General features: G+C 39.3%; 1 protein-coding gene across 1 annotated transcript in view; it reads left to right on the forward strand.

Moving 5' to 3' along the window:
* The window catches only part of LOC141005578 (teneurin-3-like), a 322,641-nt gene that overhangs the window by 172,208 nt on the left and 135,476 nt on the right, over positions 1 to 14,957 (forward strand). The window contains exons 14-16 of the mRNA XM_073477461.1: positions 6,307 to 6,453; positions 11,793 to 11,923; positions 12,071 to 12,159. Coding sequence (XP_073333562.1) covers positions 6,307 to 6,453; positions 11,793 to 11,923; positions 12,071 to 12,159 — 367 coding nt within the window. The remainder of the gene's footprint in view (positions 1 to 6,306; positions 6,454 to 11,792; positions 11,924 to 12,070; positions 12,160 to 14,957) is intronic.

Raw genomic sequence — 14,957 nt, forward strand, 5'->3', positions numbered from 1 at the left:
AATTCCCGCAATTTCATCGCATAAAATTGCATAAATATCCCGCATATTTCATTGCATTTTTTAAGAAAACGTGCCGCATAATCAAGGATTCTTGCCCGCAACAATCACAAAAAAACTCCGCATTTTTCTGGAAGGACTGATTAACAGATCAGCGATCCAGCTCAACTTGGTTGTTGTACTGCTCAGTATGTTGAAGCTAGATCATTGTCCTTATTCTGTTGTAGATGTTTTATAATGTATATATTTGACATTCTTAGTGGCTTGGGACGGTCTGACAGTCTAGACATACTTTACTTTCAGCAGCCAAGCTCTGTACTAGCACAGACAGATATTGAAAGTTTCTGATGTAAAACCGTGAAATCGTGTCTCTGCTGAAGGCTGTTTTTCTCTAAGCTCTATTCTCTCCTCCTCCTACATAAGAGTCAATGGGTCTCATTCATGAAACGTTAGTAAATTTGTGCGTAGATGTGCACATAAAAGCCTACGCTACTAAAAACCTACTCCGGATTCATGAACACCGCGGGAAACTCAGATCTGATCGTAAACACGTGTGTATGATCGTGAATGCCAATCCATCGTAAAGTGACAGCGCGCTCCCGGTAATCAGCTATTAGCATAAATCCCCGCCCATGAATTGCCAATGACCACCATATAAGGAGGTGTAGATGCATCCAGTCGACCTGTCAGTCATGGCGCAAACGAAGAAAGGGAGAGAAAGAAAAAAGAACTTTGCGGAAGCGGAGATAGAAATACTTTTGGGTGAAGTGGAATTAAGAAATTTTTTTTTATTTTCATCTGTTAGCAGTGGTGTGACAGGGACAGGCAAAGCGAAGGCCTGGAGGGAGGTGACAGATGCCGTCAATATTGTCTCTGTAGTCCAAAGAACCATGTCCGAGGTGAAGCGTAAATGGTTTGACATGAAACTGGAGGCAAAGAAACGCATAACCTCACACAAAAGAAATATATCAGCCACAGGAGGAGGAGGCTCACAGTCGCAGCTATCACCTGCAGACGAGCGCATCGCGGGGATAACTGGGGAGACCTCTCTGTCAGGAATTATACCTGGCGGAGACAGCGACATGCCTCCACTGGAGCCTATATTTTTATTATCATCATTCAACATGTAGAAAGAACGTGTAATCTATTGAGTCGATTTACATGGATAATTCACAATCATGAACCTAATCTGGATCTTAAACCTGCCAATTGCCAACTACTTTAACTAAATGTGTTATATTTTTATCATATGTTTAGGCTATATCACGTGTTTCAAAGGCATCTGCGTATTGTGTACATAACAGAGCGCAATATGAATTTAAATTGTAATTTCCAATAGTGACAAGCATTATTTATGTGCATTCTTAAATTTACACAAGCACTACGCGTGGTCAGCAGCATGTGGAGATTTTGTTAGTAGCTACGAAAAGATCGGAGCTACTAAAATATTGATGAATGCGAGATGCACGTAAATTTCCGTCTGCGAACAGTTTACACACAAATTCGTTCTGCTCACGTTTCATGAATGAGACCCAATGGGTATAAGCAACCATAATCTCATTTTCGCATTCAATCATTTTAGCCTAGTTTAAGTCTCCTTCTGTGAAGCATGTGAATATTAAAGATAAGGAGCTCAGATATTACTGCTCATAATGTGGTATTGGGAAATGGGAATAAAACATCTACTAATAATAAGGTGGCCTTCCTTTACATAATTTAATGAATACAGTTGCAGTCTTATTTTTTGGTAAAGGTTATTTCTAGCTGTAATTGCAAAAAAAGACTACTTTTTACTTAACCTTCCCTTCATTTGGAAATAGTGAAAACAAAATATATCAATACTTGGCACGAGTGTATTGATAGTATGTGTGTGTTGATAATGTATCACAAGACAACATATTGTATATTGTGATATGTTGCAATAGTGATGATTTGTCCCACCACTATATCGCCTAGCATCCACCCATCCGCCACCCAGACAACCACACTCTCACTTTCTGGCTGTCTGTATAGAGATTTCAAGGAATTTGATTTCCTAACACTAAGTTCTAAAGACTGTTTCAAAGTTTCCTTTGTTTCCTTTTTTTTTCTGTTTTCTTTGTCAAAAATAGTCTTAATTTAAATATATTAAGCATAAAATATTGGAACCATACTTCAAACTACAGGCCTTTTTTTGTTTTGTTTTGTTTTTTTGATAACTTTTTGTTTTTTGAGAATAATCAGCATTTACACAAAAAAATGCACTTGTAGGTTGCCTAATAGAAGCATTAAACAGCATACATACATACATACATCAACAACAACCAAATAAAACAACGCAGCAAAACATATACCAGCACATGGACACAACAAACAAACGTACTAGTGTTGTTATTTACAGTGAGTTTAACTGTGGAATGTAAACATCATGCCAAGTTCCTTTAAAATCCACACCCCCAGTCCAAAACACTAATTTGAACTGTACTAACAGTGACAGTCCAGTATATCACTATAACCACTTTCCACTTCCGTCTAACTTCTATTTGACTGCAACTGTATTATATCCCTTTAATAGGAGGTAAAGTTGTTGTTTTAGAATCTTTCTCCGGTTAATTTTTTTGTTTGTATTAAATGTGAAACTTTTATTTCATCAGTTGGATTTTGTCCTTCCTTCCTGTGTGATTATAATGTGAATGAAGAATGATTTGACTGAACTGTTCATTTTACTTTGTTAAGGTTCTCTCTGTTATTGCACTCCCATGAACCCAGCTCTTTCTTCTTGTCCTCCTCTTCCTTTGGCTGCAATTTTCATCTGTCCATCACAGAGAGAATATTTAGCAGTGCTGCTTTTGTTTCAATTTACTTTTTTCCCTAATTTTCCTCCCTTTCTCCCTCGTGCCCTCTCCTATTCTCAGGATATAAAGGTAATTCATGCCAAAGAATTAATAAAGGCCTTACTGTCCCAAAATACAACCACTCCACACTCTATTTTGTCAAGTTTAACTTCCTTTGATTCTGATTTATTTAATTTCATTTTATTGTTTCTGTGTTTTCCTTTGTCTCACTTTCTGTCTTTCAAAACTCTTGGTGTATCTGTTTGTTGTATTGTCTCATTGCGTTATACTGCTGCTTTTATTTTGGCAGTGTCAATGTTTTATTTGTCATGTTTGTTTTTCTGGTTAAATCATTAACCCTGTCTCTGATTCTCACACACAAAACACAGACAACACACACATGAAGATGCACACAACCACATAAACACAAACATGGAAATGTAACCACACACAAAAATTGACACGAACCAAAGGTGTGTGACTCCTGTTTGTCTTGCATCCACAAGCCTGATATATACCGTACATACTGTATGTGCTAATTTAGCCAGCTGCTGTCCCTCTGTCATCCATCTGTTTTCACTTTCTTGTCTCTCTCTTTCTCATTCCCCTTTCTTCTCCTCCCCATCTCTACCTCCATCTTTACATCCATCCTTCATTCTGTCTCTCCAGCTGGGCTTTGCTTGGTTCTGATACTCACTGTTTATTAATCAGTCTGTCTGACTGCCAGCCTCACTGTCTATTCTGTGCTCGAGGAATGTCAAACAGAGGCATAAAGTATAGCCTTCTGAGGCATGCGGTCCAAACCACCCTGTCCTCCCTATACTTTGTGTGCTGTGTATCTGTCTACCTGTTGTGATTTCACATGGATTTTAACCTGTGAATTTGTTTTTTTCGCTGACTGAAAACTAGACCAAAGGATTTCCCAAGCAACAAAAGCCTCCTTTTATAGAAATGTTGCAGTCTTGCTGTGTTAAATTTCCCTGCCATGGTTAGATTTCACTTAGACAGATAATTATTTTTTAACATTTTCAGAATGTTTTGCTTTCAACTTTGACTTTTTTTTTTTTTGTTTTTTTTTTGGTTGTTTATATGCCCTGTTTTCCATTATGATATTATGCAACAATAACATCTTCTTCTTTGTTTGCAGAGGAAAAAAATATTTTGAATCAATTTCAGATTGAAGCCATGCAGCACACTGTAGCCATTTTGGCTGTTGGCAATCTTAGTGGTTCATGTGAAACTACAACGTCAGTCCATTTCACCGAAGGCTGACTGTCTGTCTGTCTGTCAGTCTGTGTCTCTCACATCTGGGTTAATGTATTGATTGTCTACCAATTTGTCTTTCAGTCTGTCAGTACATATGTTGGAGAAAGGTTGATCACACAGGGCCAAAAGCCTTTATACACATCAGGATTTAACCAGTATGGGTCCCTGAAGGTATTTTTGGACTGAAGCTGCTGACAGCTACTATTTTTTGCTGACACTGTATTTACATTTGAAAACTCTTCTGCCAAAAACAAGTATTGAGTATTTCCTTTAGAGCACGTGAAAAAGCTTCTGAAACAGGTTTTGCTGGGACAGTCAAAATCTCACTTAAACCCCAGGATGTTTATATCATTGTATGTTTAGGTTTTTTATGAAAGGTAAGTTCTAGAGATCAAATTTTTCATTAACATCCGACTTCCAAATTTCACTTATCTTAACACACATACTCACATACCAGTGTCAAAATAAGTTGTGGTGTTTGGCTGGTACACACTTGCATAATTCATGAAGAACGCTGGTATTGTCACAAATGCGTCAAATACAGAAGCCAGGTCAGTGGCCCAGTGTTGGAGGTACCCCTGTAGCATCAATTCTGTGCAGTAGTAATAAGATCAAGAAAAGTCCCAAGTTGGGTGGTTGGATGGGTCATCCACTGGACCTTCCCTCCAGAGACCGGGGTTTGCATCCGTTTTGTAACCAAGAGCCAAGAGTGTTTGACAACATTAATAGCAGTCCACAAGTCCTATTATCATATACGTATGATATTCCAAAGTATGCAGTCTGTTTGTCAGCAAGGTTTATTTTGAAAGTCTAACCTGTCCTTGCATATTATGCAATGTTATAGTTTGAAGCTTAAGGCCACTGACCAAGCTGTTGTATTTGAAGAGTTGGGAGTGAGAACATATTGATTTTCACACTGCTACAGTTTTATGAATTACCACTAGACAGTTGCAAGTATTTGTAAGACATGATGGTATTGGTGATGATGATGATGAAATGAAGCTGTCTGGTCTGGAGAGTTCAATTTTGCTCTTAGACTAGTGTAATCTAAGTAAGACATTTGCACAAAAATAAAAACCATGCATTTTAGGCCAAAGATCTTAGCTACCCTACATCCAGATATCTCTGAAATCAACATGTGTTCAGACAGAAAGCAAAGTAAGTTTTTGCCGTGCATCATTCGCACGAATTGGCTTCTTCAATATTTGAGTTAATTTGCCCCAAACATACCAACTTGACAGTTAATTACTGTCAGCTAGCTAGCAATTAACGACCAGTGTTCTGTATGTTTTGGTCGTATTCTTCTGATATCTCCCTCCACTGTCTACCTTTTCCTCTCATCTCTGTACCGCGAATACACAGGATTTTCTTCATATAATGTGTAACTGCCTGGACATGCTTCAGCTGCATTTTTCAGTTGTTGGTGCCATGTACGTCTAATGGAAGAGATATGCTGTAATTGCAAACAGTACAGCTGTCTATAAAGGGCCACGCAACAGCTCACGTCTCACCAGAGTACAATCCTTAAGGACAATTGCACTATTGTTTTTCCCTCGACTTACATGCCTAACTTTGATTGCGTGTTAGGCTGTGAGCGCTGTTGGAACACACAGTACCTTGCAGCTGACATACTGCTTTCATGCAGTCACTGTTGGCCACGTTTTATTTCAACCAAAATTTATGACAAATTAACCCTATTTAACATACCTAAGAAAACTTTGTTTTCTTTTGAAAATTGGTTAAGTTAGTTTCTTGGTTTGTTTCTAGACCACACCATGTGCATTTGTTTTAATTTTGTCTGATGTGTGAACTGTGGAATAACTCCACTGTGGTGTGGTAGGATTTAACTCAGCAGTGTATAACACCTGCAATGAACCTTGCCTCATGCTTTAAGAGGCTGCCAACCCACCTTAGGCTGTTTCTGACTTTCACTGTAGTTGTATTGTCCCATTATGGCCTCAGTGCTGTTTCAGAGGCTTTATCAAGCTGAGAGGGAAACACTGAATATGTTGAATTTTTGGCATGAAAACTGTCCAATTTATTGTAAAAACAATAAAGATATAGATTATCTCATCTTTCAGAGCTCCAATATATACAACTGTCATCATCTACCTTCAAAAACATATATTGGTTGAAGCCTATTTCACACCTCGATGGCCAGCCATGAGTCCATCCAACTTAACCACACTGCTCTAACTTTTCAAATTGTGTGTTTTTCCCCTGTGCCCAGAGGGTTGTCCAGGTCTCTGCAACAACAACGGGCGATGCACTCTGGAATCCAGTGGCTGGCACTGCATCTGCCAATCAGGATGGAGAGGGGCTGGGTGTCACGTAGCAATGGAAACATTATGTACTGATGGCAAGGACAATGAAGGAGGTATATTTGTCTACATACACTGTAATAGTGCACCGATAGATAGTTAAATAGATGAGGAGGTATATTTGTTTGATGGATGGATGAACGTGGGGAAAATTTAAAATGTTGATGGCAGCAAGGTGCAGAATATCCAAATGTCCAATCAGGAGCTTAAAAAATAGGGTTTACAAGGAGAGTAATTACGAAGACGTGAGCAGTTAGCAGGGTGAGGTATTCTGGAAAGGGTCCAGTATTAAAGTTCATGCCATGCTGCAGAAAGATGTGAAGGATCAATGTGAAACGTACTTGCATTTAAAATGTTAGCCCAAACATTTTTTAATTCACATAATGAAGAAAATCCTGGATATTTGAGTCACCCATGTTCAATCCTTGTGCTGTGCATTATGTGGTTTGAAACATGTAATATTAACTTGTTCTGGTTAGGTTAACAATAACAGTTAAAATTACTGCTTTTCTTCTGTTACAAATGTACTTATGTTACCCAAGTAACTTACTTAACACATTATGTTTATGCAACTTCACCACATTAGTAAGTTAAAAATAACTCCCCATCGACTTCTGGTTTCACACTGGACCCGAACAGCGGCCTCCTGGATGAAAATCCTACTCTTAACCGCCAATCTATCCCCACCTCCTCCATATATGGACTTAGTAAACTACTTCTTCTCACTTCCTCCTTTGCTGTCGTTATACTTATTATGGCCACTAGGGGGTGCTGCCGAACAACAAATGTAAATGGGGGGGTCACAATAAGCTGTTTTTACAGTTGACCTACAGCATATGGTCATTTTTTGATGAGGACAGGCTCGATATGCAGAGACCACACAACAAGATTCACTCACAATAACCAATCATCTCAACCCCCACTCTCAACTGACTCATAGAAGACAACATTAAACGTCTAGGCATTAGCCTAAGTGTGTGATCTACCCTATAATAGAAGTTATAGGAAGCAAGAAAGTGCCTACCTAAAGCACCTAGATATAATGCAGTAGCCATTGGCCCATACATGAGTCGAACAGGGAAGCAAAACAATGAAGGTAATGTGAGATGACGCCATGCCAGAGGAGACTCTCCGCAAGCTCCAGTTAGGTTTAAGCCTAGTTTATGTGGCTTTGCCTCTTCCCTGTATATTTTACCTTTCCACATCCACAGCGTTATTAAGAGACCTCTGGTTTTGGGCTACTTTAAATTACTTCAGCCTAGCATGTAGTTTGATTACTCTCTTTTCACAGTATGGAGCAATTCCACTGTGAAGAATTCAGACGCCAGAGTAACATTGCACAACAGCGATTTTTATTTCTCTTCTGTGAACACAATACATGGCCTTTCAGTAACTATTGTGCTGCAACCGGAGTTTATCCAGACAGGTTACGGCTGACTGTGGCAACTTGCTGGTGCATCTCTCACATACTCACTCTCTCACTTCCATCAACTAAACCCATTAGACTTCTACACACAGGTTACCACAGTGGGACTGAGGGAAAGTTCAGCCAGTAACACAGAGGTTCAGAGCAACAATGCCTCATCTATCTCCACTTTGCCTCATCTTGTAGATATAACATTAGCATTAAAAACTTTAGCTATAACAGGCTAAGCTTTGACCTGGTCACTGCAAAACTGCTAGGCTTTACCACAGCATTTCAGGATTCAGGACATCTTTAAAGCTATGGTCTACGATCTGAGAAAGATTTGAAAAAAGCAAGACACACAAATACACACATCTTAACGCGTATATGATAATCCATCATATTGATTTAGCAAAGGCTTCGTTGAAAACAAATGGACAAGACCAGGAGGAGGGTTAGCAAAACAGTTGAGTAGTGACCGGGCAAGAGGTTGTTATGGAGAAATAAATCCAGACAGGATGAATGAAACCCCAACGTGAAGCGGAGGGTTTCATTCATTCATCTTACTCGCTGCCACGAGCAAATAAATAGGCTGATTTGGTGTAAACATGATAGCAATTTTAGCTTACAATGCTAACATAGAGACTAAGGTCTCCGTCGAACAAGTAAACAAGTGTTGACAATAATGCAGAGACAGAAATTTTTTCGACGCCGTCTAATAACACAGAAAAAATAATGCCTAATGGCAGCTTTCACATTCATAAGCCAGCATCGGCATGAAAGTTATCTGTGTCACAACATCCACAATAAAGACGAAAGATTACCTGCTCAGGGCCAAACAAACCTCTTGCCCGCTTGTAGTTTCAAATGCGGAAGTGGGTTGGGAGAGACCTGACCAGGAGCAGGAGAGCGAGGGGAATGGATGGAAAAATTGACCAATAGCAGCCATGCGGACCGCAGTTTTCATTGCACGTTATTTATAATTTAGGCTAACTCTGAACACAGTTTGTCAGACATTGACCCGTCCGCCTGCACCCGTGATATGTCCTGGTAAAGCTGGCCCAAACCCGCCTGACCCACAGGTGCGTTCCCAGGTCCCGACGGTTATGGGTCGACCTGCGCATCACTGCTAAGTAGATATTAATGGCTCATTCTCAGGTAATGAAAACACAAGTACCCTTATTTTCAGGGCCCAGTATTTCAAAAGTGATCTGACAGGATTATCCTGGTCGGATTGGATTAAATCTAGATCTGATCTGAAAACTGGGTATTTCAACACAGATCCAGAGAATCCTGATCCTGAAGATCAGGATTCAGCTCTGGTAATCCAATCCTCCCTTGAATCTAGATAAAAGGCTGGATTTGGGTATTTCAAAACGCAAGGCAGATATCTGGATCAACTTGATACCAAAATTTCAGGATCACTTGAATCGCACCTCAGAGGTGGATTTGACTTGGATTGACAAAGTCTCAGCTCCACTTCTCCTAGATATTGTTACTCAAGATGTTCATTACACTTAATCTAAAGTGTTAGTGTTTTACTTTTAACAAATAATTAAAGTAATTGTAAGAAATTTAAAGCATAGTAAAATATTTTTGACCACACTTTCTAAAACTGCTGTAAATAAAAATAACAACTACAGACCTATTTCTCAAATTCTAGTTCACCAAACATTGTAACTTGCATGTACCAAAACATCAGAGAAAGACAACAGGAATGCAGGATCCAAACAAAGTTTAATTCCAACAAAACAAAGACATTTCAACCACTAACTAAAACAGGACCTAACCCATCTCAAAGGTCAGAAGTGAGCTGTTTCTCCGATAGCTTTATTTTCAATTCTGTTTTTTCTTTGCTGAAGCAGCGTCAGCTATATTTGTTCGTTGGCCAGTTCAATTTGTTTGACCGCTCTCTCTGTCTCCATTTTGAGGAGCTTTTCGTAGGCATCCTCATCACCAGCATGCCTCTTCCGTCTCCGTCTCTAATAATGCACTTTTAAAATGTTTGGATATAGCTTGAATGTGATTTTAAAACATGCAGCAATGTATTTCAATAAGTGTTTGTGTACACACTGATTATTTTACTTCATCAAATCAGATCCTTTTATAAATGACCATAATTATGTTAAGTGAGAGCCTTCTATATACCGTATATAGAAGGCTCTCACTTAACATAATTATTAAACATTTTTTCATCCTAATTTCTCTCCCGTATATAATATACGGGAGAGAAATTAGGATGAAAAAATGTTTCTAATTGTGTCGCTGACCAAGGTATATACCATGAAAGTAATGCTATTACAATTTTGAGCAGTTTCAAGCACTTTATTCAAACTCCAATTACTTGAAAACCTTAAATGTATCAATACAATTAAAGCATTTCCAAAGATTTCCAGCACTCGCCCTGTTGTAGCTGAGTGGTCCATGGCTGTGAGTGGCTCTGAAAGTAGGTGTATGAGTATCTTAATCCACAATCCCAAATTGTGTTTATGTACACAAAAACATGATATCATCACCAGCATTACTGTAGCATTCTGACACTTCTGAACCAACCGTATAGTTAATACTCATACTGTGTAGCGTTATGTTTTCTAAGTACTGCAGCAGGTCTGTACACATGTAGCCTATTTATTAGTCTGCTGTGTTGCCAATGACGTGACGCTAATGATAGCCCGCTAGCTGCTTAACACACAAGTCAATGAAGCCGGATTAGCTCCCGTTAGCACGGCCGCGGCTCAATTAGAGATCGCTACGGCCTGGTTTAAAAAGGTGACAATTCAAATAGTTGGCTTGCATGATATGTTGGTTGGCGTTCGTATGGTCTTAAAACCGCTACACATTAGACGACGGTAAACCTACACTTTTGACGTGAAAGTCGCGCTCTCAGCTACTCCTTTCGTGAAGTAGTCCGCCATGTTTCAGATCCCGGAGGCGGAGACTTGAGATTTGGAAATCCGTATCCGGCCAGGTCGGGATCACGGTGATCCACCCTGCCAGTGTTTTGAAATACTCATGTAAAGTCAGCAGGATCACCGTGATCCATGACTGAGAAAAGGAGGATTTCATTATCCGGATTACTCTGATCCAGATTACAAGTTTTGAAATACTGGGCCCAGGTGATCATACACTAATTAAAACACATTTATGAATATTATATTCCATTTCTGCCAAGTCTGTTCTGTAGATGCCACTACATATTGCACACTGTACCTTTTAATGAAAGTTTTAAATTTAGTCTTTTCAACTTCTTTTTGCACTTTAAAGTTTAGTGCAACATAATTTGAATTTAAACCATGATTTAATTGGTTTTAAAAGTTAATCCTTGTTGGTGCAACCTAGCCTTAATCCAATCCCTGCACCTTCTTTTCTGCCATTGATGAGTGTAGTGCTGTCATGAGTTGACCTTTACAATCTATATGATAACATGGAGTGTATAGAATGAATTGAGGAGTCTAACAGTCTGAGGCCATTAGCCAAGAGCAGCCTTCAATCCAAGCTATATTAGCATGGCTCTTATCCTGACTCTCGCACTCCTCCCTAGGGCGGTGTTGGATAGTCGAAAAATGCCTTGTGTTTGTGTGTGTGTTTGTGTGTGTGTGTGTGTGTGTGTGTGGGGGGGGGGGGGGGGGGGGGGGGGGTGTAAAAGGCAGGGAGTGTAAGAGGTGTGTGCAGTCTTTTTTTACCTGCTGTCCAGCTAAAAAAATCAGAGGAGTCAGTTTATTGTTCTCACATCTTAACTGTTGCTTCGCTAGCTTGACAAGACACATTCTTCTTCGAGATTGGGAGTTAAGGTCATTGCCTGGCAAGTGTCCAAACGGACAGTTCAACTATGGGAAAGGGAGGAAGCCAGTTGTCGATCCAGAGGTCTCAGCAACCATCCCATCGAGATGAAGGACACTCAACTTCATTGTGCTCACTATACTTAGAATCCTTGAGACATATTAATAATAATAATTCAGTCCTTTCTAACTTTGCAACAATGTCTTTCAGATGGCTTGGCTGACTGTATGGATCCAGACTGTTGTCTGCAGACCTCCTGTCAGAACCAGTTATACTGCAAAGGGTCACGTGACCCGGTGGAGGTGCTAAGCCAGTCTCCATCCTCATTGGCTCCTCAGCAAGTAAGGATATCCAGTCAGAAATAAAGTCAAAATAAGACTTTAAATGTTGTTTTCTTGTAAGAATCCACAGCACTTTTCAGTGTAGCAAATATAGCAGAGAGGCATGACAGGAAGCCATATCTATTTATTTCCTTTTATGTTTCTTAGGCTGCCAGGTCTTTCTACCAGCGCATTCACTTCTTAGTTGGTCCTGAATCCACTCATGTCATCACTGGAGGCAGTCCGTTCAATAAAAGGTAATCATGTCTGTCTGTTTGTTTTTCTCCTTTGTTGTTTGTTTTAGCAAATACAGTTTCATGCATTTCAAACTGTAATTAGAAATGAAAGCACAGGTTTATCATAAACATTTAGAATAGCATTTCTTGGTCACAACTTGTGAAATTGTTAATGTGTTTAACTGGGCTTTCACTAGGGTTGGGGGGTTATTTTAATAATGGGTTCTGATAGAGTCACTAGTTACCTCTTAAAAAATGTGGTCAGTAATCTAATCCAGGTATCAGAATGTTAAAGTAATGAAGTTGATTACTTTACATTACTTTAAGAGTACTTCAATACAAAATATTCAACTATAGACGAGAAAAGAAATAACTTGCAGTGTATTGTCACACTTTGATGTTTTCTGCTTTAAAGCAAAATAGTGGTGAAATTACGTATTCAGACCAAATCCGGTGGTGCGGTGAAACGCCACAGGGTTGTGCAACGGTGTGGTAGTGTCACTCGGCATGGCCAATGTGTGTATAGAAATAACAGTAAACAACCAGGATGTGAGACAGATCATCATCTGACTTGTTCTGCTCCATCTCTGATCTGCAGTCATACCTCTGCCAGTGTAGCTTAAACATGCCATGACATGAACATGACATACATGAAAAGAATCCTGTAGCCAACACGCACTACCCGCATTAACAAGAATGGAAAAGACCTGCTTTTTTGCTGCACCGCCAGATTTGGTGTGACTTTAGCCTAAGACTAGATATGATTTTGCTTGAGATCTGAGTGGTGTTGTGTATATGAAGTATATTGTTGTTTATGTTAAATTGTATTTTCAAATCACAGCTGCCAACTTTTCAGTTTAGTTTTGAGTGTGACTCAGTATTTAATCAGGAGGCCCTCTGTGACATTACACTGCAGGGGTGGGGGTTAAAATAATCATGTCAAGTTAACAGTCATGGTCGATGATGAACTAGTTTAGTTGATCAGCATACCTGCCTAGTTCTATACATCGTAGACTAAATCAGGAGACCAAACCTGACCAAGGTATGTGGGGAGTTTATTAATTTATGATTAGGCACACTATCTAAATAACCTCTTTTTGAGAACCCCAGAAAGTTCAGAGTGACAAGAGAGTGTCCCTGTAACCATAGTAACCAGGTGTCACTCCTCCCTGCCTGCACTGTGGTGCAGAGCAGAGGGAGAGACGCTGCTGTCTGTCTGTGCGCTGTAAGTGTTCTCTTTCTGAGCCATTATCAGTTACAAATTAGTTTTTCAGCGTGACAAAATGGACGTGTGGAGTGAGAGCATGAGAAAAGTGTTAACTGGTTGGGTCTCACGGTAATTATGTAAGAGTGAGCAGTCCTGTTTAAAACTGTAATCCTTAAATTAATCATCATGTTAACAAAATGTATCAATAATTTGATTCTGTTCTTTCTCCATAACTTTAAAGGAATATGGTTACCTTTTCTGTATCTTATTTACATAACACTAGGGTGACTAGATGTCCCCATTTTCCGGGGACAGTCCCCACTTTTAGGGGCCTGTCCCTGGCTGGAGCTGTCCCCAGATATAATTTTTAACTGCCTTAAAAACAGACTGCAAGTTGAAATGTATTTTACGCGGTAAGAAAGACAAGTCAGAAGCAGAGCCCATAGTTGACATCACAAACGCGTCATGCTTGTTTTGGCCAACAGAGGGTGCTGCTCACTATAGCAGCTGCATATATCTCCCTTCATCGACTACTAACAACTTGCTCGCCTATGTTTAGAGAAAACAGCTGGAACAGCCAGCAAGTGTCAAGTGAATCCAGAACAGAACCATTATTTTACCAACCAAGTATTTTAAAGCCAGGCGAATCTGTTTCCTATATTTAAGATTAGAGAGGAAGAAGGAAAGGGTCAGTGTAAAAAGAATGGCTGGAGTATTATAGTGTAATATAATTGTTGTCTTTATCACAATGTGATTAGTCAGTGATGGAATGCAACTACGTACCTTTACATTACATAAGTAATGTACCTTAATTTGAGGTACTTTAGGTATTTCCATTTTATACAACTTTATACTTCTTGTCCACTACATCTCATAGGCAAATACTATACTTTTACGCGACTACATTTATCTGACAGTTTTACTTACTGGTTACTTTTCGGACTACAATGTCAAATCTCCTTCCTGTCCAGTGAAAAAAACATGTATCTCCAGATGTGTTGATTTTGGATGTTTGTGATAAACTGAAGGATGAAGCGTTCTTTCATGAGAAAATGACCCTCGTTCTTTAGCTAAAGCAATAAACCATTTAAAAACCCACTTGGATTAAAATCCCTCACCACAAAGCTGAAAACAGGCTCTTTTTCTAACACCATGTCAAGTTGACTTGTTTTTTTTAATTTTTTTTTTTTAGATCTGTGGTCCTCACAGGACAGCCAGACTCCAAATATATGATGATTTTACAGAATATGATGCATTGCTGTAAATGAAATGAGCCAATAATGTATAAAGTAGTTAAAACAAGCTATCCGTCAGCCAACTCACAGTTAATTACAGTACAAAATAGTTACTATGGTCAGTCATTGTCCCCTATTTCCCGAACTGGAAATGTCCCTGGTTTTTATTTCAGATCTGGCCACCTTACATAGCTCAATGAACATTATTCCATAACTCCCCAACCTCTGGCCTCACATGCCAAAAGTTTGGTTTGGCTGCGGTTAAACAGAGGGTTTTATATGTATAATGTAATCAGAACCATCAGGAATGATTTCCAAAAGTACTAAAGAAGATATATTTATTTTTCATCATGTGAGAAATGTTTCTCTTATGAAGT

The sequence above is a fragment of the Pagrus major genome, chromosome 1 (genome assembly GCF_040436345.1).
Source record: "Pagrus major chromosome 1, Pma_NU_1.0".
NCBI classification, from domain to species: domain Eukaryota; kingdom Metazoa; phylum Chordata; class Actinopteri; order Spariformes; family Sparidae; genus Pagrus; species Pagrus major.